Source organism: Prionailurus viverrinus, unplaced genomic scaffold, assembly GCF_022837055.1.
Source record: "Prionailurus viverrinus isolate Anna unplaced genomic scaffold, UM_Priviv_1.0 scaffold_60, whole genome shotgun sequence".
Classification (NCBI taxonomy): domain Eukaryota; kingdom Metazoa; phylum Chordata; class Mammalia; order Carnivora; family Felidae; genus Prionailurus; species Prionailurus viverrinus.
This window is the reverse complement of record NW_025927622.1, coordinates 301,444-326,899: the sequence shown is the minus strand read 5'-3', so window position 1 is coordinate 326,899 and position 25,456 is coordinate 301,444. Positions and strand designations below refer to the sequence as shown.

Below are 25,456 nucleotides of genomic sequence, written 5' to 3'. Positions count from 1 at the left end.
TCCGAGGCTCCAGGGGAAGGCTCTTCCTGCCTCTTCCAGCTCCTGGGGTCCCATTGTTCCTTGGCTGTTGGCCTGTCCCTCCAATCTCCGCCTCCATTGTCAAGTGCTCTTCTCCTGCCTCTTAGAAAAACACTTGTCGCTGGGTTTGGGACCTACCCTGATCAGGATGATCTCATCTTGAGATCCTTAATAACATCTGCAAAAAACCTTTTTTTATAAGTAAGCTCAAGTCTGACTTGGGCTCAGGTCATGGTCTCCTGGTTTGTGAGTTCGAGCCCCACGTCGGGCTCTGCGCTGACAGCCCGGAGCCTGGAGTCTGCCTCAGATTCTGTGTCTCCCTCGCTGCCCTTCCTGCTTATGTTCTCTCTCTCAAAAATAAATAAACACTTAAAAATTTTTTTTAAAAAAAGAAGTAAGCTCAAAATCAGTTTCCAGGGTTTATAACATGGACGAGTCTTTTTGGGGGCAGGGAGGGTCCCCAGGCAGAGCAGGAAGAGGCCAGGCATACAGGCCCGGATCCCTAGGGAGCCAGGTATGTTTCCAAATGTTCTGTGGCCTCTCTGCAGCTTGCGGGCAGACTCGGGTCGTTCCCCGAAAGTTCCAGAGGCCTGGTGTCACCGCTGTCATGCGACCTTGGTGTCCGGACAGCACGGAGCATCATGTCACCCAGGGTTTGCCGTGCTGCTGTCTCCACAGCTCCTGGGATTCTGCACGTGGCCTATAGGACGAGAGAAGAGAACGAGATAGGTGTGTGTTTAACTGGTGTTCTTGAGTCCGAGTTGGCCACCTGCATGGACGGCGACACCAGGAGGCCTCAGCCCCGGGGAGCAGCCAGCCCAACCCTGGAACCCTGGGTTGAGCACCAACTGCTCCCTTTTTCCATTTTTTCTATTTGACATCATAACCATCACTCACAGCTCAGCAGCATGAAGCACGCTCACGCTGTCGTGCCGCCGCCCCCAGCACCCGTCTCCAGAACTTTCCATCTCCCCAGACTGAGACCCTGTCCCCATGAAGCACGGACTCCCCGCCCCCTGCCCCACCCCTGGCTCCCACCGTCCACTCTCTGTCTCTGTGGACGGGACTCCTCTAGGGACCCCCTGTGCGTGGGGTCACGCGGGACGTGTCCGTCTGTGTCCGGCTCCTGTCACCGCGCGCAGTGGCCTCCGGGTCCGTCCACGTGGCGGCAGGCGGCAGGACGTCCTTCCTCCCTGGGGCTGGGTCACGTTCCGGCGTGTGGATGGACACACCGTGTTTGTCCTTCATCCACGGGGGGACCCTGGGGTGTTTCCACCTTTCGGCCGTTGTGAATCATGCTGCCGTGAACGCGGGGGTGCAGGTGTCTGTCTCAGCCCCTGCTTTCCATTCCCCGGGTGCACGCCCGGGATCTGAGTCGCCGGTCGCGCGGTGATTCCGTGGGTAACTTTTGAGCAGCTGCCGGCTGCTTTGCACAGCCCTCCCCACTGCATGTTGTCCCCAGCTGCACACAAGGTCAAGTTTCTCCACTGGGCACCGGCTCCCGAGCCAGCCTTGCTGCCGTGGTGTTATTACAGAAGAGATGCTTGCTGAGCCCGTATCTACTACTTTTGCTGTAAATGCGGGCGTGGGCACCGGCCCCCAGCGGGTACGACCCTCTGCGGGACAGCCCATTTGGAGAGATGCCCGCGTGGGAGCTCCCTGTCGGGGCCACCTCCGAAGCAACGTTTGGGAGGGTGCCTCCTGTACGATGTGGCTGACCTGCGTCCCCGAGCCTGTGGCCCTGCTGGTGCTCTGCACCAGGTCCGAGTGACCGAGTGTGTGAGTTTCCCGCGGCTGCCACGGCAAATGACCGCACAGAGTGGCTTCAAACAACAGAAATTCGTTCCCACCCAGTTCTGGAGGCCAAAAGTTCAAAATCAGGGTGTCACAGGCTCGCCCTCCCTCTGAAGCCTCCGGGGGACGATCCTCTCCCAGCGTCTGGTGGTTTCCTGGCCATCCCAGGCGCCCCTTGGCTTGTGGACACATCACTCCAATCCTCGTCTCCGCTGACACGTGGCTTCTCTGTGCGTCTGCGTCCAGGTCCCCTCCTCTTATGAGGACACGATCATCAGATTCAGGCCCACCCTGCTCCAGTGTGACCCCATCTTAACTAATTACTTCTGCAAAGACCCTATTTGCAAATAAGGCCCCATTCACAGGTTCCGAGGGTTGGGACACGTGGGGACCTTTGTCTCTGAGGGACACAACTGAACGCACAACACTGAGGGATGAGAAAACCCACCTTCTAGAGATTAGAAGGAATTCACGTAAATGCCAGTGGGAGAAAAAAGTCAAGCAAATTCTTTTTTATTTAAATGTTTATTTATTTAGAGACAGCGAGTGACAGCATGAGAGGGGGAGGGGCCGAGAGAGAGAATCCCAAGCAGGCCCAACGTGGGGCTCAAACTCGATACTGAGAGATCACGACCAGAGCCGATATCAAGAGTTGGTCGCTTAACCGACCGAGCCATCCAGGCGTCCCCAAGCAGATTCTTAGATGACAAGACGTTCTGGCCAGAGGAGCCTGGGCAGGCAGGACGACAGAATACAACATGAAATCCTGGACGGGATCCGGGAGCTGACAGAAGACGTCACCGGAGAAATGGGTGAAATCCACTTCCTAAGGCTGGGATTTCTGTATGACACAGGCAGGCCGAGTCCGAGGACCCCGAGGGAGCCCGGCAGGACCAGCCGGGAGGGTCCCCGGCTGCACGAGGGGTAGAAACCAAGCGCACTGCCATTGTCCTGGAACACGTCTGGGATCCGGGTCTTTTCAGGTGCCATCAGGTGTCTGGGGGCGAGGAGGAAAGTAGAGAATGACCACCACAAACTTCCTCGCCTCCCCCATGGAGTGGGAACAGACCCCTGGCTTACTCGGATGCAACGGTTGCTACGGAGCGGGAGTCGCTGGGGCTGAGCAGAGAAACGGCAGAGACGCAGCCTTTCTGAACCTGAGCCCATGGCTCCAGAACTTGCGGTGTGTCGGGGCCACTTCCTGGAGGGAAGGTCAGGTGTGGACGTGGGGCGGGGGGAGCAAATCATTCGGAAATAAAAAGCTCACTTAGAAAACACGGGCCAGGGTCATTCTTGAACCATAACATCCTAGAAGAAATTCCACATAGGGATATTTTTTTAATCCTGGGGTGAGAGAATCGTTCGGAAGCACGCTCTAGAAGCCAGAGACCATAGGCAGAAACCGTCTGCGATCTGACCATCGATCGACATGTTTAAAACCAATTACACATACGGGTGCACGGTGAATATCCTGAATTGAGAACACCTCTTGTAAATCATCAAGGACCAAGCCAAAAAAAAAAAAAAAAGAAGCAGAGTGTGAAAATGCAGCTCTTAGCAGCGGGATGAGCGGGCAGGGGCCTTCGGCACTGGCGACCGAAGAGCTCACCCGAAGGGAGACGGTGTTTGTGTTCCGTTTTGTTTTTCCGGGAAGGGGTGGCCGTGTGGCTGATGAAGCTTTAAGCCGGTCACAGCGTGTATTCATCCTTCACACTTATATAGGTGAGCCCCACGCCGATATAAAGCGTAACTTTTTACTAACGGTCCGTATAATCTATTGTAAAAAGTTTAAATTATGCCGCGTCAAGGAAGCCGGGCGGAGGAAGACAAACCCTGTGTGATCTCACTCCTGCGTGGAATCTGAAACAGAAACCGAGCTCAGGGGGCACAGAGAACAGACTGGCGGATGCCAGAGGCGGGGGCGCGGGAAACGGGTGACGGGGCTCGACAGGTGCAGACTTGCAGTTACAAAGTGAGGAGGTCACCTGTCACGTGCGGGATAGGTAATGAGACTGTATTGTGAATTCGAAAGCTGCTAAGAGAGCACGGCCTGGAGAAGACGGTGTGCACCTGTGCGTGGTGACGGGCGCCGACCAGGCCCGCTGACGTCGGTTGGCCACGTACACGAACACCAAGTCATTGTGTTGTGTGCCTGAGACTAGTACGGTGTCACGTGTCCATTATATCTCAGGTTGCAAAAAAAACCCAAAAAACAAAAAAAAAACACGCAACAGAAAAGAAAGTTTAAATGCACCAGAGGGCTCGTGGCATGCACGTCAATGTGTGCGTGTTCCAGGCCCAGCGACTCCACTTCTAGAAACACGTCATCCGGGAGTCACCCCCTTCAAGGATGTGCTCTGTGCGTCCAGCGCCCGTGTCCCCGCCGGCAGCCAGAACAGCCCGCGCTCACCTTCGGGATGGCACTTTCACGTGGAGGGATCCCGAGGGGCCGCTCTAAACGAGAACGCACGTCCGTATCCGGGGACGAAAGGAAGAAACGGCCCATCAGACGGCGTGGGAAACAGGCCGTGACCCGGCAACTGCCCGATTCGTCCCTGGCATTCACCCCAGAGAAGTGAGACTTTCGTATCCGCTCAGAGCCCGCGCACGAACACGACGGCCCCCGATGGGCACCGACCCAGGGGCCCCTCAGTAAGCCAGCCGGCACCCGCACGCCGCGGAAAACCGCCTGGCGAGACAAAGGCCACACTGCGGAGGGGCTACAGCCGGGTGGGCCCTCGGGGCTTGTGCTCCACGGAGAAGCGCATCTCCAAGGGCGGGGAGAGAACCTTCTCACGATGACAGACTCATGGACACGGACAGCAGATCCGTGGGGCCCGGCGGTGGGGGGTGGCAACGGGGCAGCTGGGGGGGCTCTCCGCGGTGACAGGAACGCTCCGTATCCTGACGGGGTGCCGGGCACACACGCGGACACGCGGCACAGCGGCTCAGAGCTCCGGCCACCCCGTGCCGGCCCCGCACTAGGCGTCAGCGCGGACGGAGGGGGCGCCGGGTGTAGGGGCTTCCCTGTACGCCCTTTGCGAGTGCCCGTGAACCTGTGGTCATTTCTAAAGAAAGAGTAAAAAACAAACAAACAAAAAAAACCTTCAGCAGCACGGAAAAAAAAATGATCCCATTCGCATAAAACCACAAACTCCCTGAGGACGCTCACGGGATGCTGACATCGGTCCACTGTGGGGCCGCGTCTCCTGGTGTCTCTTCCTTCCTCCTTTGTCCATTTCGGAGTTAAAAAAAAAAAATGTTGTTCAGGGCGCCAGGCCGGCTCAGTCAGTGGAGCGCATGACTCTTGATCTCGGGGTTGTGAGTTTGAGCCCCACGTTGGGCGTGGAAATTACTTAAAAAAAAATATGAAGAAAAAAAATTTTAAGGAGAACGTATTCTTACGATACAAAAAAAAAAAAAAAAACAGTTCAACATTTTTGGGAGACATCCGCCTGTATTCTGGGAGACGGTGTGCTAGGTTTTCAGCGCGCCGGGTGGTTGCACGGTCGCGTCATTGTCTGTGGTCCCCGGACCCAGCGGTCTGTGATTTTACAGTTGTCACTGTTTCTCACAGGAGGGTCACGCGAGGGCAGCGCTAACCCCTGCTCTGACAGGGAATTAGTGTCAGAGCCGGCCCGGGGCCGGGACCTGCTCCCGGACCCCTGCCCTGTCGCCTCCCCGTGCCGACCGACCCCCGGCCCCCGCGGTGCCTCGCGGGCCCTGGCAGAACACTGGTGGCCTTCTTGCCGCTACGAACACGCCGAGAACGTGAAAGACGGGAAGGCGCCCACGCCGCCCGCGCGGTTCTCGGCGCACAGGCGTCCACCGGACCCACGCTGGCCCCGAGCGGGCGCATCTGCCCGTGTCCACGCCTCCAGCCCGGTGCTCACGGACCACTTTTCTTTCCCCCGACGATGGATGCGTACCCCGTGCGTCACTTGGCCCCGCTGACTGTCGCAACCTTTCCCCACGCATCCTGTCCTGTCCTCCCCGCCGGGCCGCGGTCTGCCTTCGCAGCCCTGCCCCCCTGCGCCCGGCGTCCGGCTCTGGACAGACGTCACCTCCTGGAGGAACGGAGCCCCGCGCTCGGCCAGGCCGGAGGTGACCTGTCCGCGGTGGCTGACTTAAAAGTCCCCGAAGGCAGGCTGCTACCCCAAGCTCCCGTGACTGCCGTCGGGCTGGCGTCCTTCTTCTCCGCAGGTCAGTGGTCAGCGTTAGCTGCCTGAGCTCCGCCTCCCTCCCCCCGGGGCTCCTCTCCCCGGCCCGGGCCGTGCTCCATCCGTGGGCTCCTCTCCCCGGGCCCCGGCTCTCGTCCGGCTCCGGCCAGGCCGGCCGCCCTGCGTGCGCTTCCCTGGGGGGTGTTGGAGGCGTGGGGCTCACGTGGTGCCGCCGCCGCCTCTCGGGACCCTGCTTTCTCGAGGGCCCCGGGACCGCCCCACGTGCCGAGCGCTCGGAAGCAGAGGGACGGGCGGCGGGGGGTAGGTGCCAGGCGGCTGTCCAACCTGTCCCTTGCCCAGGCAGCCCCCCAGGCCGGAGGGCCGCCTGCCCACTCCTCCCACGGGCAAGGAACGCCGTGTCTTGTTCTGAGTGTGTTTCCTTTGGCTCCAAGCAGAGTGCTGCCTCCCTTGCCCTTCTGGAAATTTCCCCCTGCAAACTATAGTAAAGTGTTAAGACCAAAACCCGGGAAACCCCAACAAACCCTCCACTCGCTAACCCACGGGAAGCAGGGAGAACCTTCTCCATCCTGGCGCTGACAGGACGGCAGACGGGTGTCCCTGTTGGGGAGGGAGGCCGCGGTGGGGTCAGGGGGTGGAAGTCAGGAGGGTGGGATGGAACGAGCGACAAGGGGCAAGCCGAGGGCCCCACATCCAGCCCCGGGACACTCACTGTGGGGCCACCCTCTCCGAGCTGCCTTAGGCCCCAGCTCTGACCCGTCCCGGTTCCAGGGCCCAGTGCTCAGCAGGACCTTCTCCCAAAAAGCTGTGCTGACTGCCCGCGGGGATGCCGGGCCCCACGAGTCCTGGGGGGGGTGGGGGGGGGCAGGGCAGGGCACAATGGGCCCGCTGAACCCTCCCACGGTTCCGGTTCTCCTGAAATTGGATGGACACGGCTGCAGAAAGCCTCAGCCTCTCACACGGCCAGCCGGTGGCGCACAAAGCGGGCTGTCGTCCCACGTTTTCTGCTGTCCCTGCCTGTTGTCTGCTGTCCCCAGGGCCACTGTGGAAATCGGGGGCCGAGAGCCCTTCCAGCCAGGCAGGCTCTCTTTGTCCCTGTTTTGTGTGTCATTTTGGGGAGACAATAGGGGACACTTTCCTTTCCACCCTCCGGACAAGGCCTGGTAACAGCTCTCTGCCGACGGCGGTCACGGTCGCACCCTCTTGCATCTGGGTACTTGAGGGCTCTCTAGGGAGAAGGGGGGCCAGCTCCCGGCCTTGCACCCGTTCCTTCCCCCTGCGGGCTCTGCGGGGACTGGCTGTCCCGCCCAGCAGAATCCTGAACCGTGACCAGTGTCTATTTCCCCTTGGGGTCACGGGGTCTCCCTCGATGGCAAGCGTCTGCAGACGCCGTAGCCGCTAACCGGCCACGAGAGCAGCTGGACGCAGGAGATGGCCTCGGGCCGAGGGGCGCGAGGTGGAAACCCTGGCAAATACCCGAGAGCCGCAGCCTGGGCTGGCCGGACCGGCGTCGGGTGGGATACGGGCCCTGAACCCACAGCCCGGCAGCCCAGCTCAGGGCCATCTCCGTGGAGCTGCCTGAGGCAACACTGTGGAGAATGCAGCATTCAGCCGACTGGAAGAAAAGCGGGCAGACACATCTTGGGGGACCGTACAGGGCAAAGACTCACGGGCGGCAGGAAGCCAGAGCGAGTATCTTACCTGCAAAAGAAAAAGTCAGTCGGTTCTGGAAACTACCAGGGTCAGCCCATTTCCCAACCCGGGCTCGTGTGGGGCGGCCGCGCTCTGCTCCTCGCCTCTGCAGCCCACCCTCCCTCTCACAGGTCCGACTCGGACACTGGGGGTCCGCTGCCCCGTGGCCCCCAGAGGGCCGGGCTGCGCTCCTCTGCCTCAGGGGCGGTCCTGTTTCATCCGACCAGGGACGGGGCGGGGGAGGGGGCAGGAGGACAGATGCCGGTTGCGTGGGCCCTGCTTGCAAACAGGACAGGTTTCTGTGCCGAGAGGGGGTGGCAGAGCCTGGAAGGCGCCGTGCGCACACCCGGGGTGGTCCCCGTTGGCCGTGAAGTCCTGGGTGGGGGTGTCGTGGCCCCCTGCCTGGACCTCAGATCGCCCCACCTGGAGGGCATCTTCCAGCCTGGCTAAACAGGGCTTTGTGAGGGCGGCTGGTGTCCCCGATCCTGTGGAATGCCCTGGCTCCTGGGACAAATTCCCCCTCTAGGTTTATTTTTTTGAGAGAGAGAGAGGGAGAGCGAGCGAGTGTACATGCGTGCTCGGGGAAGGGGCAGAGAGGAGACAAACTCCCCCTCTAACATCGTCCCTGAAGTCTTTTTTAAAATCAAGGTGAAATTTCCGTAACATAGTCATCTTAAAGCGAACAATTTAGTGACGTCTCGTACATCTGAAAGGTTGTGCCACCACCACCTCTATCTAGTTCCAGAACATTCCATCACCCCAAAAGGAGAGCCCAGCCGCATTAGCAGTCACTCCCCCTCCCCAGCCCTTGGTGCCCAAGAACCCACTTTCTGCTCGTGTGGACTGGCCTGTCGCGACATCTCACATCAGCGAAATCACTTTGCGTAAGGAGGTCCCAAATACCACACGGCACATACTTACGCTAAAAGTTATCTGTTTTTATCTCAAACGTTCTGCTGGTCGTCCTGGATTCTTACTCTACCCCCAGCCGCCCATCTGGACGGGGCTGGTGGCTGCCACTCTCCTAGAGCGGGGCCCCTGCTCACCTTTGGGACTCTCCCAGCACGCGTCTGTGCCACAAGCAGCCCCACCCCCACCCCAGGGCCCGGTCTCAGCTGTGGAGACTGGGGGCCGTTCCTGTTGGGGGGGTGTCACTTCTGCTCTCCCGGAGTTTATCTGAAAAGCCGAGGGCGTGAGCCTTGGCCAGCCCCGTTCTCTGTGCACCTGCGAGGGGGTGGGGGGGACACGGCTCCTGAAGGCCCTGGCCTGTGGAAGTCTGGCCGCCGGCTGCGGCGGGAGCCACCCAGCTGCCATGGCGGGCACAGGTCTGGACACACGGCTCATCCCGTGCTGACGAAACTTCTGCGCACGGCCGGGAAGAACCAGGCTCCTGGCCCACCCAGGGCTGACCCAGGTACGCAAAAGGCAGCAGAGAAACCTGCTTCTCGAATCAAATGCTGAGTGAAACACATCATTTGCCTGGAGGTGAAAACGTCAATAGTCTCAAAGCCACAGTGGGTGACGAGGGAGACGGATGTCCGTGTGCTGCCCGGGGCCTGGGATGTGTCACCGCTACCCGTGGCACCGAGGGACACCCCTCCCCTCCACGTCTCAGTACAGGCCTGGAGCCACCACCCCAACGTTCAGGCTGGCGGCCTCTGGTCGCTGCGAAGGTGGAGGGCAGCGAGAGGCAGGTGGTTTCTGGTTCCAGGGGACTGGCTGTGCAGTATAAGCCCTCAGCTCTGAGACCCAGCGTGTCCCAAAGCGCCCCCCAGGCGCCCCCAGGGACCCACAGGGCTCACTGCTTCCCGGGCCGAGGAATGCTGTGCTTTGAAAGCGTTTTCTGATCTTTCATCATCATTGCTCTTATTACTAGGCTTTAATCTTTGGGACAGTCTCGGACTCACAGAAAAGCTGTGGGGACGGCACAGAGCCCCTGGTCACACCCAGGCCCCTCGAGGGTTCGGCTTCTCTGCCACCGCTGACGGCCGGCCGGGCTGCTGTGTTACTGCTCAGAGGCCCTCAGTCTCCCTGCGGCCCCTCTCTGCCCCAGGACCTGTTGGGATCCCCCACGACGTCTCCACAGGCCCCTCCGGCTGAGACCTTGTTTTTACGCTGAGGACGGCTTGGAGGAGAGCCGGTCAGTGATTTCACGGGATGCCCCCTACTGAGGTTTGTCCGGTGCTGCTCTCACGGTCGGGCCGGGTCGTGGGTTTGGGAGGAAGATCAACATACCACACAAATCAAGCGTCCGTGAAGAATTTTTCGAATTACAAAATTCTTGAATGATGGAGGTTTCTTAGAGAACGAAACTCAGAGAAGAGAATACACCCACTGAATCACACACACACGTACATACGGAACGCGTGCGTACGTCGGTTTGCATACGCGCGTTTTAAAAGTAAAACATCCACTTAAAAAAATTAAGACCGTATCACAGCACTGTTTTCTCAGAAACATCTTTATGGAGATATAATTCACATTCTGTACAGGTCGCCCGGTTAGAATGTACAATCCAATGATTTTTGAAATACCGTACCGTTAATTGTTTCAACACGGTGGTAGAACGCACGTAACACAGAATTGCCATTTGAACCACCGTCCGGTGTGCGATTCGGGGGCGTTCGTTACAGTCCCGGTGTCCCTCGGCACCCGGCCCGGTCCCGCGGCCGGTCTCTTGGGGCAGCTACCAGCCACGCAGCAGATGCCTGACAATGTGGTTTTTGTTTTTAATTTGCCAGAGAGCGTAAAGATGTCGGGCCTCCCGAGCTCATCAGCCACCTGTAATTCCTTCCTTACCGATCTTCCGATAATCTTTCTGGAACGGTCCCTTGTTTCTCGGCCTGACGGGGCTCTCCGGAACACGGTTCATCAGCCTTTTCCCGCAAAATCCTGCAGACGCGTTTCCAGACTGGGGAGCAGCACGCACGTGTCCGTCTCTGCCCCTCTGTGAAACCAGGGCCCCGCTCCCTGTCCCTGGGAAGTAGGTCAGGGTCTCAGTTCCTGGTCTACTCCCAAGGAATGTGAGCTGCTAAGACGGTAAAAACAACTGGAAACCACTGGACAAAAAAAAGCACGATCGGTTTCACATCAGTGCGAGAGGGGGCGGGCACTACGGGAGCCGCCCGGCGACTCCGGGCACCCACCCCAGGCCCACGCTCACGGCTTCTTCCTTGAAAGCCGCCTGCCACTTCCACGGTGGCTCCCTGGTCCCCCGACTCGGCTACCAGCAGAATGGGCTTTCTACAGGCAGGTTTTGTCTCTTGGCTGTTTAGAACAGGCTGCCATCGAAGCATGGGGTCCTCTGACGGGGAGTGAGCTCAGGGGTGATTCCTAAGCCTGGTGTCTCTGGACTCCTCATCTGTGTGGTTCCCTAGCAGAGAAGCCTTTTCAGTTTTCCACACAAGCCATCATAAACTCGGTGGCTTAAAATCATAGACATTGATTCTCTGACGGTCCCGGAGCCATTAGTCCCAACACCCAGGCGTGGGCAGGGCTGGATTCCCTCGGGACCCCAGGGAGCCCCGTCTCCTCCCTTTCCCGGCTCCCGGAGGCGCCGCGTCCTGGGCCGGTGGCTCCTCATCCTCGTGGCCAGCGGCTCGGGGTCGGGGTCTGCCCATCTCTCTGCCTCCCTCTTCGTGAGGACCTCATGAGGACGCCGGGCCCCCCGGGCACCCAGGGTCACCTCACCCCCACTTCGGGGCCTTGACTTGCTCCCACCTGCAAAGTCCTTCTGCCCTGTGAGGCGGCACGTCCCAGGCCCTGACACCAGGATGGGGGCGTCTCTGGGACTGTGTTCTAAGCCCACTCAGTGAAATGGGAGCATTCTCTTTCCCTCTGGGCTCTCAGCACAGATCTCACGTGCCCAAGACAAGCTGTATACACAGGTTTGAAAGAGCCGGTGGCCAGGAGGGTCCGGGGAAGGCTTGGAGTGGCCGGGGGCAGATACAGAGAACCCCTCCGGCCCTAGGCCTCCTCCAGGGGCCCACACAGAGGCCTGGGTTGCCTCAGAGGTGGGGGCCTGGCTCGGTCCCAGACACCACAGACGAGCATCGTGAGAACAGATCGGCAGCAAAGCCACTCCTGGACCCAGGCCACGTAGGCTCCCAGGCTCTGGAAAACCTGCTGATAGAAAAGCTACATCCACGTGTGCCCGAGTGGGGGGACCAGGCAGCCGCTGCGGAGGTGCCGAGCGGCCGTTTAAGGAGGAAGCTGTGAGCACAGGGTTAGGGCCGGTGATTGAGGACCCCTGGGCTCAGCACTCTCCCCTCTCTTGGTCCCGTGTGTGCGTTTCGGGCTCTTCGGGGGCTACCGGTCGCTAGGCTGCTCTCGCCTCGCTGCCGGCCGGCTGGAGACAGAAGCAGGCTTCTGAGGGGTGAGAATCTGTCACCGCTGCACACAAAGCCAGGGCAGAGGCACCCGGAAGGAGGGCCAAGCTCCCGGCAGGCGCCCTCAAACCGCACAGTGGAAGGCGAGGGCCGGTCATCTAGACCCGGGATGCGAGGATGGGCACCGGAACCCTTGTCCGGCCAACGGGAAGGAGTGGGCAGGGCATCCAGCAAGCGGCGTGGAGATCCTGAGATGCCCACATCCCACGCGTGAGAAATCACGTGGGCACACAGAGCTGTGAGGAAAGCGGGGCCTCCAGCCATGCGCCCCGGGAGAAGGGAAGAGAACGCTTGGGGACACGGCAGCCTGCGTTGGTATGAACTGTGTATGTATTTGTGTCCTTAGAGTCTGGGTCTTGTTATGGGTTGTGCTGTGTCCTCCCCCCAGATCCGTATGTCGAAGTCCTGACCCTCAGACCTCAGAAGGGGACCTTATTTGGGAATAGGGTTGTTGCAGGTATAGTTAGTTGGGGTGAGGTCACGCTGGAGTAGGGTGGGCCCTAAAGCAATGACTGGCGTCCTTCGAAAAAGGGGACGTTGGGACTCGCTAGCAGGGAGAAGCCCCGCGAAGATGGGGCCGAGATGGGGTGATGCTTCTACAGGCCAAGGGACGCCAAGATTGCAGTGATCCCCCCGGTGATGCTGGGAGAGCCTGAGGCAGATTCTCCGTCAGCAGGAACAGCCCTGTGACACCTTCATCTTGGACTTGTGGCTCCAGAGCCGGGACAGAATAAATGACCGCCATTTGGGCCGCCTGGTCAGTGGTGCTTCGTTACAGCTGCCCCAGGTAACCAACACAGGTATCTATTTTTATGAATAATAAGTTACTCGTAGGGGGCCTGGGTGGAGGGGCGCCTGGGTGGCTCAGTCGGTTGAGCGTCCGACTTCAGCTCAGGTCATGAGCTCACAGCTTGTGGGTTCGAGCCCCGCGTCGGGCTCTGTGCTGACGGCTCGGAGCCTGGAGCCCGCTTCGGATCCTGTGTCTCCCTCTCTCTCTGCCCCTAACCCACTCACATCCTGTCTCTCTCTCTCTCAAAAATATGTAACCCTTAAACAAATGAAAAACGTAATAAACTACTTGTAGAGGTAAGACCTGCTCCTCGTCCACGTTCAGACTCTCAGCAAGCAAACCACTAAACGGCTGGGGGGGCGGCAGCGCACGGAGGCGGCTGGGACCGGTGCTCCGGTGCGTCAGGGAGTGTGGCCCCGAGGACGCCGCTGCGCAGAGCCCCCCACCCCCTCCCCCACGCCCCCGCCTCTCGCCGGGTCTCGTCAGGGCTCTCTGCAGTGCAGGCAGAAGGCCCTTCTCCATAGGAGCTGACCGAAGAACGTTCTGCGAGACCAACCCTGGGAGGCGGTGATCCACCAGCGGACACCTCGTGACAGGGAAAAGGCCGCCCAGCCCTTCGGTTGTGCGGGGGGGGAAAGCCACGCACTGGCCTCGGGCTCCCCAGGCGGAGAACCGCGCGCAGCTCCGAGACCCCGGGCCTCCCTTGGGGTTGCTCTGAGGTCGATCCCCGCCTCCCCTGCAGGGGTGGCCCTGGCCTCCCCGTTCGTTTCCCCCAGGTCTTCCCTCGGGTCCCTGTCCTCACGTGTCTCAAACCGTTTCTCAAGGCCACGTCCACTTCTCTTGCTGCTCTGGGGTGAATGCTGAGTTTTGGAGAGCTGTCCCGCGGACAGTAAAACCGCGAAGACGGCGCGGAGAGCTCTCGTGGTCCCCACCGCCCGTTTCCCGTACTCCTGACACCTGGCCTCGGCGTGGTACGTTTGTCACAAGTAGCGAATCGATGTCGCTACTCCATTCCTGACTCAAGTCCACACTCTATCCAGACTTCCTGTTTCCTGTCATGTCCTTCTCTGTCCCAGGCCCTCTCCACCCCGGGACCCCACGTGACATCAGGTGTCACATCTCTGTTGGCCCCTCTGGGCTGAGACCGCTTCTCAGACTCGTTTCGGCGCCCTGGGCGGTGGCGTTTTGCAGGACGCCGCTCTGCCGGGGCTCGGCTCGTGTTCCCACGGTTAGACCGGGGTGGCCGTTTCGGGCAGGACCCCCTGGCCCACCCCCGTTTCCGTGGGTGGTTCCGCGAACTTCTGGGGGCACGCAAGTTGCCCTCCTGGACCGAGGCCAGGACGCACCCCACGCTTCTCGCATACTTCCCCGTGCTGATAACCGAGGCGCTTTGGTTTCCTAGAGTTATTCAGTGTTGGAGTTTTGCGTTTTACTCATATTTATGACCTTTAAAAATTGAAGGATACTGCCTGTGTCTGTAATCCTCACTGAAATGTCTACTTTGCCCTGGTTTTCAACTTCAAATAAAAGGAATCATACTCTGAAAAAACAAAGGAAAACCTCAGATCCCAGAGCCTGAAAACAAAAAGTAACATCTCTGTGTCCTTAAAAAATACTCAAACGTTCTGGTCATTCGTATATATACTTTGAAATGTATGCCCTGTCTGGAATTTCAGAGGTAAATACTTTTAATAGCTGGTGGCTTTTCTCTAGGACCATTTTAGAATACACTGTATGGGTTTTTTTAGCTGAAAAAAGACAGGACATCAGCTGAGACCCTTTAGTGGAGACCCGCCCACGGCAGCGGTGCTCACTGGGCAGTCCCGCCCCAGGGACAGCAGGTGGCGTCTGGGGCGGCTGTGGTCATCAAGACCACTTGGTGGGGGGGGGGAGCCGGCGATGCCCAGATGCCCTGATGGCAGCACTGCCGAGGGGGGAGACCCTGCCCCACTGACGGAGTGTCCTGTGTGTGTCCGCACCCACATTTCCCTTTTATAAAATCACTATCATTGGATTGGGGACCGTCCAAGCTCCAGGGTGACGTCACCTGAACTAATTACATCCGCGTGGCCCTATTCCTAAATAAAGTTCTGTTCCGAAGTCTCGGACTCCAACCTGTGAGCTCGGAGGTCACAGCTGGAGCCCCTGCGCTGTGCACATTTGACCCCCTGCCTCTGTGCTGTCAAGTCAAGCACCGTGTCGGGGTCCCTCAGGGCCCAGGCCTGTCTTCCCTGTGCGTCTCTGCGTGGGGACCACCTGCTTTGGGAGGAGGGGACGGCACTTAGAAGCTTCCTTTCAGCTCACTACCTCCAACCTGCAACTGCACCGTTTAAGGAGCCGGCACAGACCCTGATCCCAGAAGGCACAGTCCTGCCGTGGCCCCGCACAGGCCTCGTGCCTGCTGCCTGTCCCCCAGGTACCGAGACTGCGTCCTGACAGACGGGCTCCCTGAACGCCGCCCTTCCCTGATGCTTTGCACTTCCGGGCCCCCCAAAAAGAGCACGGGGTGTGGCAGCTGTGGGACCCACCGGCTCCGGGGTGCCGCGAGCACAGGGGGGCTTCACTGCAAGCCACAGCCCCTCTCAGCTGTTGCCTCCTTTCGCCCGGAGGACTGGGTTCCATCGAGTCTGCATTTCAGAACAAACAGCGTTTTCCTGATGCTTCCGGAACCTTTGGTTCTCCAGTGGAATATTAACACCCTCCTTCTTTCTAGCAAGGACACAGGGAGTCTGTCTCCCGTGTAGGGGACTCTGGCCTTGACGTGGGTTTGCAGAAACACAACATTCTGTGGAGTTTTTATTTATTTTTAGCTTATTTTTTTAGTAATCTCCACACCCAACGTGGGGCTCAAACTCACGACCCTGAGACCAAGAGTCACGTGCTCCTCCGAATGAGCCAGCCAGGCGCCCCTGGAGTTACGGTTTTTAAAACATTTTATTGATCAGTTTCACATTCAGAGAATGAAATTTTGGATGCTAAGGAGACCGATGCTTCCTGACCATGTGTTTCACTTCATTTTCGGAAGACTGTAAGTGAGTTCATCTGGTCTCTATTAAAAGAATTAAAAAGCCTAAACACACTACAGTTTGCCTCATAAGCTGACCCACAGGCTGTGGCAAATATGAAATACAAGTCAACTAAAACAGACGCTTGCGTGTTTAATTTCCTGCCCAGATCCGTGATGGAAGTGTCCCGTGCAGAGGGCAGCAGCAAGGAAGAAATAGAGCCCAAGTCTCAATCCTGCCCCTGGGGAGGGGGTAGTGTGTTTCGCTGTCCCATGGGGACAGAGTCTCAGTCTGGGGAGACGGAAACTTGAGGAGATGGAGGGTGGGGGTGGCTGCACGACAGTATGCTCAAGGCCACTGAGGCGTGCTCCGAAAAATGGTTAAAATGGCAATTTTATGTCAAACGTATTTGACCGCAATTTTAAAAACCTGCCCCTGGGTGAGGATCAGGGTAGAAACACACACGGCCCCTTGGAGTCGGCCGGCTCTGAAAGCGCGCCTGCCTGGGGAGAAGGGCGCACCGTCGGTGCAATCGGGTGCAGACAGTTGCAAAAGCAGGGGACAAACCTGCACCCGGACTTGGTTCCTAGCCCGGTGCAGCCTTCGGCGGCGGCGGGGGGGGGGGGGGGGGTGCAAACCCGGCTTCGATGCGCGGTCAGTGCTTTCGGGGTTCCTTCACCAATCTGCCAGGCATCAGTGAGAGCCAAGGTTCTTCGGGATTGAGGAAGGCAGAGTCCCCTTAGGGGGATGACAGGCACAGCCCCGCGACTCTAGACAATGATGTTGCAAGAGTGGTGAGCGCAGCGTAACCTGCAAATCACTAAGCTGTGCACCTGAGACTAATGTCACGTCGGGTGTCAGCTCTACTTCAGTTAAAACAAAAGGCAAATTCCTTATTTCCACTCGGTGTCTCGGGTGGAAATGAAACAGGGTGGGGTGACCCTGAGAAATCTGGGTACCGGGTACCAGGGGGAGCACTCGTATGGGCGCGGGCGGGGACTGGAAGCGGTGGGGAGTGGGGGCTGGTGGCTGTGTGACCGTCTGGGAACAATGTGAGACAATACGATGGAGGACCTTGAAGAAAACAAATAAAAGCAGCCGTAGATTACACGTCTGGGGGAAGAAGGAGGAAACAGAAAGGAGGAAGGAAACAAATCTCCCCAGAGGCGCTTGTTTGAAATGCAGATGACACTGTGCAGCGTGCCCTGAAATGCCTAATAGTTGAAATGAAAGGCTTTTTTAAAAAAATCAAAGGCAGACAGGATGGGAACTCAACGGGGCCTAATCCTTGACTCTTTGTTGAAGAGACTCCCCCCATCCCGGTCTGGGAACGCAGGTGTCGCCGTGGTGTGGAGGATGAAGCCACTGGAGAACAACTGAAGGGGGCGGCAGAGGGGTCGCGTTCCTGACAGGGTGTCTGTCACCCTCTGACCCCACCGCTGGACACGCCAGGAAACATCCCAGATGGCATGGGAAATGCTGGACTCGAGGCACGGACTTAAAATTGTTTCTTAATGTCGTACAATGCACACACATCCACATCCTAACCATGTCTAAGTGCACAGCTCAGCGGCACCAGGCACACTCAGTGTCCTCTGGCCCCCACCACCCGTCCCCAGAACTTTCCATCTCCCCAGACTGACCCTGCCCCCATGAAGCACGGACTCTCCGCCCCTGCCCCGGCCCCGGCTCCCGCCATCTATTCTCTGGCTCTGCGGACGGGACTCCTCTGGGGACCCCGTGAGTGGGGTCACGCAGGACGTGTCCTTCTGTGTCTGGCTCCTGTCACTGCGCACAGTGGCCTCCGGGTCCCTCCGCGTGGTGGCAGGTGGCAGGACGTCCTTCCTCCCCGAGGCTGGGTCACATTGCAGTGTGCGGACGGACACATCTTGTTCACCTTTCCTTTGTCGACGGACACCTGGGTTGATTTCGACTCTTGTCTCCCGTAGATAGTGCTGCTGTGGACATGGGTGCGCAGATGTCTCGTCGGTATTTCAGCGCTTCCGCGTTTCTGGGTAGATGCCCGGAGTGGGGCTGCTGGGTCATGTGGTCATCCTATTTTTAGCTTTTTGAGGAGCTGCCATACTATTTTCCACAGCAGCTGCGCCTCTGCCCCCACGCCTGAGCTCAGCCAGCAGCCAGGGCCAGCGGAGGGTAGATCCCAGGCCCGGCTCCCGGCGCGGGGGTCGCTGCGGTGGCCGGGGCACACAAGCGCGCCGGTGTCGGTCACCCGAGGCCGCGACTCTATCGGTCTGCCCGGCCAGCCGCAAGAAAATACCACAGATGGGGTCTTAGGTGTTCATTCTCTCCCAGCTCTGGAGACCAGGAGTCTGAGACCGAGGTGTTGGCGGGGCCGGTTTCTGCGTTGTCTAGGGTGTCAAGGGTTGCTGTGTTGTCAAGGGTGTCTCTTGATCGGACGGGGGCCCCCAGATGTGCTAGCTGGGGGGCGCAGGCGGTGAAAGGGTCCCCTGGGGCAGAACGGAGGAGACAGAACGGAAGCGAACTGGGAGAGGGCAGGGCAGCAGAGGAGAGGCGGCGGGTGCGGGCGATTTTTAAGCGGGAAGGAAAGGAGGGGTGGCACCGCACCCACCTCTCCCCTTTGTGGTAGCTGCCTGGCTGCAGGTAGCCCACTGGTCGGTGAGGACCTACGGATTTTCGGGGCGAGCCCCCGGAAGGGCCTGTCAGGATTCAGCCGGGTGGTCCGGCGGCCCTTTGTGCGTCCCGTGGCTCAAGCCTGTTTGCCTCAAAGCGGCCTCGACGGTCTCTCCCGAGGCCTCTCCCCTTGGCGGGTAGACAGCCATCTTCTGCCCGCGTCCTCACGGGGCCTCCCGTGCGTCCCAACGTCCTCCCCTCATAAGGGCGCCAGCCATGTCGGGTCAGGGCCCACCTTTGCAACCTCCTAACAGCCGCCGAAACAAGTTAACCACACGCACGCTGGGCGGTGAAAACATAAATCCATTCTCTCAGTTCTAGAGGTCAGAGGTCCCCTGTCATTCTCACTGGGCCAAAAGCACAGGTCCCAGCCAAATCCTTAATCGATCTCAACTATTCCCCTTCTGTTCCACATTTCACAGGCTCCAGGAATTAGGACGCGGGCATCTTCTGGCGGCCGAGTTGGTTGACCACACCACCCCCGAGACCACTGCTCAGCCACGGAAAGCAACGGAGCGCTAATACACGTCCTGCAGATGGCCCCTGGACACACTCAGGGAGGGGACCAGACGCGAGGGGCCACGGGGTGTGCGATTCCAGGTGAGCGAAATGTCCGGAACAGACTCATCCACAGACAGGAAGGGGGCCTGTGGGTGCTGGGGGCTGGGGAAGGGGTGCTGATGGATGCTAATGGAGACAGGGACTCTTTTGGGGGGGATGGAATGTTCTAGAACTAGACAGAGGTAGTGGTTACACAACATAGCGAATAATACCACTGAATTGAACGCTTGAAGTGGGTAAGTTGTATTATATGTGAATTTTATCAGCATAAACCCACTTAACATTTGTTCAAATTGCAATAAAGTTAGTTTTAAGTGTTTGATTAAAAAAAAAAAAAAAAAAACGGGCAGCGGGGGCACCCGGCTCAGAGCTCAGAGCCTGAAGCCTGCTTCAGATTCTGTGTCTCCCTCTCTCTCTCTCTGCCCCTTGCCCACTCATGCTCTCTCTCTCTCAAAAATGAACATTAAAGTATACATATATGGGAATGCAAGCTGGTGCAGCCACTCTGGAAAACAGTATGGAGGTTCCTCAAAAAATTAAAAATAGAACTACCCTACGACCCAGCGATTGCACTACTAGGCATTTATCCAAGAGATAAAGGTGTGCTGTTACAAAAGGACACACGCACCCCCATGTTTATAGCAGCACTATCGACAAGAGCCAAAGTATGGAAAGAGCCCGAATGTCCACCGATGGATGAATGGATCAAGAAGATGTGGTGTACACACACACACACACACACACACACACACACAATGGAGTATTACTCGGCAATCAAAAAGAATGAAATCTTGCCATTTGCAACTACGTGGATGGAACTGGAGGGGATTATGCTAAGTGAAATTTGTCAGTCAGAGAAAGACAAAAATCACAAATTCACTCATATGAGGACTTTGAGAGAAAAACAGATGAACATAGGGGAAGGGAAACAAAAATAACATAAAAACAGGGAGGGGGACAAAACAGAAGAGACTCTTAAATATGGAGAACAAACTGAGGGTTCCCGGAGGGGCTGTGGGGGGGGGGGGGCGTGGGCTAAATGGGGGAGGGGCACCAAGGAATCTACTCTTGAAATAATTGTTGCACTATATGCTAACTAATTTGGATGTAAATTAAAAAAAAAAAAAGACTTGATGAAAGGGAGGACCTGGAATAAGTGAGAAATTGAGATAAATTAAATTTCTTGGTGCAAATTCAGTGTAGGAATATAGTAACATTCATAAAGAATGTTTTAGTGTTTACAAATGTGTATGTTTACTATTCCTTACGTGTGTGCAGAATAAATCCCTCCCCCGGCAAAATAAAGAAAATAAATAAAATAAAACATATATACACATGTATCTCAGGGGCGCCTGGGTGGCTCAGTTGGTCGAACGCCTGACTCCTGATTTCGGCTGAGGTCACTCATGATCCCAGGATCGTGGGATCAAGCCCTGTGTCATGCTTGGCACTGAGCATGAAGCCTGCTTGAGATTCTCTCTCTCTCTCTCTCTCTCTCTCTCTCTCCACCTCTGCCCCTCTCCCCCACTCCTGTGCACACACTCTCTCCCTCTAAAATAAAAAAAATATATACACATACATATATACAAACACAGACACACATGTATCCGTATCTATCTCATAACCAATTTTCCTCAGTTTCTGGAGGCTTGTGTGACACACGCGCACCTGCTGAAAGCTCCCTGTTAAATGAGCCAAAACAACTGACGCCACCAAAGGTTCTCGCGGAAATAGTCAAATCCACGTAATGTTCCTAGAAGCTCCATTTGCCCCTTTGGAGAAAAGTCTACACAAGTCCAAGTAATAAATAGGGTTGGCAGATTTACCAAATAAAAATACAGAACACCCAGTTACCTATGAAACTTACACATGTAACAAGTATTTTTTTAGCATGCAATAAAGACGACTCAGACTAAATCAGTAGCTGTATGTCAATACCGCATCTCACGTGTACTATGTATAATTTGCATGTAACGTGTACCTAGCGATTCAATCCCCTGTTTTACCTGGCAACGCTGACCAAAAGAGGAATGGTGAGGAACTTGGTAACTGTGATGTTTTTATGGGTTGAACGTGTCTCCCAAAAGTCACGTTGAAGTCCTCACCCTCAGGAACCCACGAATGGGGCCTTATTTGGAAAGAAGGTCTTTGCAGATGTAATTAGTTTTCTTTTAAAAAATGTTTAATGTTTATTTATTTTGAAAAAAAAAATTAGTGTTTATTTTCGACAGAGAGAGAGACAGAGCATGAGCGGGGGAGGGGCCGAGAGAGAGGGAGACACAGAATCCGAAGCAGGCTCCAGTCCCCGAGCTGTCAGCAGAGAGCCCGACGCGGGGCTCGACCTCACAGACCGCGAGATCATGACCTGAGCCGAAGTCGGACGCTCAAACGACTGAGCCACCCAGGCACCCCTTATTTATTTGTTTTGAGAGAGAGAGAGAGGCAGAGAGAGAATCCCAAGCAGGCCCCACAGTGTCAGCGCAGAGTCTGATTCGGGGCTCAAACCCATGAACCACAAGGCTATGACCCGAGCAGAAACCAAGAGTCGGGGCCGAAACCAAGAGCTCAACCGACTGAGCCATGCAGGCATCCCAAGATGAAATTAGTTAAGATGAGGTCACAGTGGGTGAGAGACCTAAATCCACTGAGCGGTGTGCTTGTGAGATGAAGGGAACGTGGACACGGACACAGAGAAAAGACAGCACCTATAAGCCAAGAGACACCAGGGGACACCGGAGCCACTGAGCGGCTGGAAGAGGCAGGAAGGTTCCTCCCTAGGGGCCTCCAGGAGGAGCATGGCCCTGCCACACCTTCCGTCTGGGTTTTTGGCTTCCCTGACTGGGAGATGCTCAATCTCTGCTTGAGGTGTTTTGTCACCACGGTCCTAGAAAAGTAATATGGCTATGATCTACATCCTGTGCAGAAACCCAGGCCGAGGGCCTCAACCTGTCCCGTTAGTATTTCCTCTCCATGTGCTAATCCCGTGCACATCCCAAAGGACAGTCCCTGTGGATGACACCATGTCACGACCCCTGTGAGAACTAACCTCATACGTGCTAAATGCACGTAATGCACGTAAACAGCAGGGTCCTGAGGCGGACAGGTTTTGGTTCTCAGAAAGCCATGTTTGGGGGGGAGAGATCAACTAAGCTCTGTTCACCAAAATCGCTTCCAAATGCCAGGAGACGGCGGAGAGAGAAAGATGGGGCTCTCCTCTCCTCCCGCGGTGGCCTGCGCCAAAGAGAAGCCTGATGAACAGGCGGAAGTTCTCGAGAAGAAGGCTGTCTGAAGGGCTGTCTTTTCGTTGGCTTTTTCACGCGCCAGGCAGTGAGCCCGCACTGGGTGCAGGGGCCAGGCTTGTCCTGAGGACACCGAGGGAGCAGGCTGGACAATTTGAGGCGACCTCTAGGAATGATGGCAGGAATGCAATTAGTCTATGGCCACAGGCCTCATCCAGAGTGATCCTGCCTCCAGGGAACACCGGGTAATGTCTGAGGACATCTGTGGTTGACGCGACTGGGGTGGTCCCGACATCGAGCGGGTGGGGGGTAGGGACGCTGCTCAACCCCGCACGATGCCCAAGGAGGCCCCAATGGCAGTGCTGAAGAGGGGATACACCTTCTTCCTGCCCGTCAGCAAAGCCACCGATAAGCCCTGAAGGCCAAGTCGGGAGCCTGGGCCCCAGGAGCTGACGGTGGGGCAGCGTGCTGGGAAGGGAGGTCAACGAGGTGTGGCACACACGGTTAGTTAGCAGGGCTACACGCCCCACCGGGGCCAGCGGGAGCCGGTCCAGAGCAGGGAAGGGCTAGCACGATGCAGATGATCTTCAAATACAGCAGAACCTTGGATTGCGAGTAACTTGCTCTGCAAACGTTCCGCGTGACAAGGGAACGTTTCTAACAAACTTCATAAACGAGCGATGTCTTGCAATACGAGTAATACGTGACCTTGAACGTCACATGATCACAACGGAGCCAATAGTTCTTGAAATTCGCTTTGTTGGAAACCAATTTGTCAATAAATTTCATAAAAAAAAAAAAAGAAATTCGCTTTGATATGCAAGTGCTTTTGACGATAAGCATGTCCCTGGAACGAATCATGACTGCAAACCAAGGTTTTACTGGCATTTTGGTTTTTGGGGCGCCTGGGTGGCTCAGTTGGTCAAGCATCTGACTCTTGATTTTGGCTCAGGTCATGATCTCAGGTTCATGGAGTAGAGCCGAGTTGGGCTCTGTGCTGACAGCATGGAAACTGTTTGGGATTCTCCCGGCCCCCCTGCCCCTCCCTGGCTGGTTCACTCTCTCTCTCTCTCTCTCTCTCTCTCTCTCTCTCTCCCTCCAAATAAGTAAATGTTAATATATATATATATATATATATTTTTACTTTTTTGGTCACCTTTTTCAAAAAAACAAAAGTAACGCAGGCCCGAGGTAAGCAGACAAAGCTCAGGAACGTGACGGAGTCCCATCCACCCCCTCCCCCAGGACTGCCCTGCACCCACCGACCGGCCTGCGTCAGCGCAACGTGCGGCCGGGTCAAGTCTATGGGCCTTGGTTCTCCGAGGAGTGCGAAGGCACGTTAGGGTTTTGTTGGTCTAAACCGTAGCTTGGGTCTCCTCCGGCTCCTGGCACGCGTCAACATTCACCTCTCCGACGGACCTGGCCGCACGCCGACGGCGGCTGGCTGGCAGGCTTGCCCTCGGCTTGAGGGGAGCAGGACCAGTTCAGGGAGGGTCTGGCCAACTGCTGGTATAAGGCACAGGGGCCCCCGAAAGGGATGTTGGCAGTTGCCATGGCGACCGTCTGCTCTGCCTTTGTTTCCCAGCCATGTCCGTGTCCCGAGACCTCTGGCGGGGCCCCTGCCCTCACGGCCCCTCGCCCTCTCCTCCAGAACAGCGGCCATTCCCTCACGCTGAGGACCTCAGTGGCTTCTCCGTGAGCCCGTTCGCCTCACATCCTAAGGGCCTCCCGACCGTTCCCCAGGACCAATTAAGGTATTTCCCTAAACAAGCCCCCTCGTGTGTCTAAAACATGTTCCGGTGCCCGCTGGTAAAACTAATTTTTCCCCATCCTGTACAATACAGTCGTGAATGACACGCCATCTCCCATTGGCGGGAGGTCAGTGTCTGGGGAAGACAAGTATGTAGATGACAATATATGTATGTTACGGTGACAATCAGCGACGCTATGCCCCGTAATGGCCGCCGTAACAAACCCCCTGCAGCTCAGCGTCCGTGAACAACGAAGGTTCATTTGCTCCCATGCACTACAAGGCCTGGGTTAAACGGTCTTCCCTCCATTTTCACATCCACCAGGAGCCTCAGAATGTGACGGAAGTTCGGTCTTTGCCAACGGTGAAGTTGAGATTGTAATGGATCGGGGTGGGCCCTACATCCAATGACTGGTGCCCTTATAAGGAGCAGGGACACACAGCAGGGAAGGAGCCCGTGCGAAGACACAGGCAGAGAGAGGAGGGACGCGTCCACAAACCAAGGACCGCCGGGGCCCCCAGAAGCTGGGAGGCAGATGTGGGACAGATGCTGCCTCAGAGCCCCAGAAGGAACCCATCCCGCTGACACCGAGATCTCAGACTTCTCCGGGAGCACGAGACCGTAAGCGTCTCTGGCTTCAAGACACTGGGTTACAATGCTCTGCTCCGGCAGCCGAAGGGGCTCCCACGCCAGTCCCCCACTACAGTCGGCGGGGCTCGGCCGCACCGCCGTCCTCCTCGCTCTCGGGCCCGGCCGAGGGGGCGGCCAGCCGCAAGAGGAGAACGGGCTCCTGGGGCGGACGGAAAGGGGCGAGGGGACACACGCGCGGTCGCCATGCCTGGCTCGCCTTTCATCCGCCAGCACACGTGCCGCGGCCGTCTCCGCGCTAAGTGGGGCAGGAAGCGCCGGTCGCCACGTGCCCCGGGCACAGGACCCACGGAGACTGCGGCAGGGGCCGCCGCGCTTTAGGCGCAGACCGGCCGTGGGTCCGCAGGGAGGGTCTCACGAAGGAGCTGGAACTTGAGCCGGGCCTCTGGGGGGCAAGGTGGCGGGGGGACCAGGAGGAAGGCAAGTCAGGGGACGCGGGACCCCACCGCAGCGGACAGAGGAACGCCACGCACGTTCTTGTCTCCTACCACCACGTAGCAAGTTATCGCGAACTGAGAGGCTGAAAGCAACGCTCTTCCGAACGTCTCTGTGGGTCCAGAGTGAGGGAACACGTGGCCCGGCATCCTGCTCCGATGGCCACGGTGGCGAACCTGGCGCGGGCTGGGCCTGTGCGGCCTCTGAGGCAGGGTCCCCTTCCGGGCTCACAAGGCTGATGACAGAATTCCCTTGCTGGCAGCCGCATCCCTGGTGACGGCCTGCTTCCCCAAGGCCAGAGGAGA

At 57.5% G+C, this 25,456-nt stretch overlaps 1 protein-coding gene and 1 long non-coding RNA gene across 3 annotated transcripts in view; both read right to left on the bottom strand.

The window, feature by feature from the left end:
• Positions 1-308: 308 nt before the first annotated feature.
• LOC125159708 (translation initiation factor IF-2-like) overlaps positions 309-25,456 on the bottom strand; it is a 31,339-nt gene continuing 6,191 nt past the window's right edge. Inside the window, exon 2 of one of the 2 annotated variants that reach the window (XR_007149890.1) lies at positions 309-718. Coding sequence is in view for 1 of the 2 variants with exons in the window: in XM_047848271.1 (XP_047704227.1) it covers positions 5,440-6,558 (1,119 nt within the window). In the remaining variant the exon portion in view is untranslated. Of the gene's footprint in view, positions 719-5,189; positions 7,692-25,456 lie in introns of those variants that run through there. The other variant, XM_047848271.1, reaches the window with a different exon arrangement.
• Positions 1,084-5,139, bottom strand: LOC125159710 (uncharacterized). The gene is made up of 3 exons (XR_007149891.1): positions 4,985-5,139; positions 2,893-4,880; positions 1,084-2,809 (listed from the first exon to the last, which is right to left on the bottom strand). It is a non-coding gene; the product is annotated as an uncharacterized LOC125159710 (long non-coding RNA).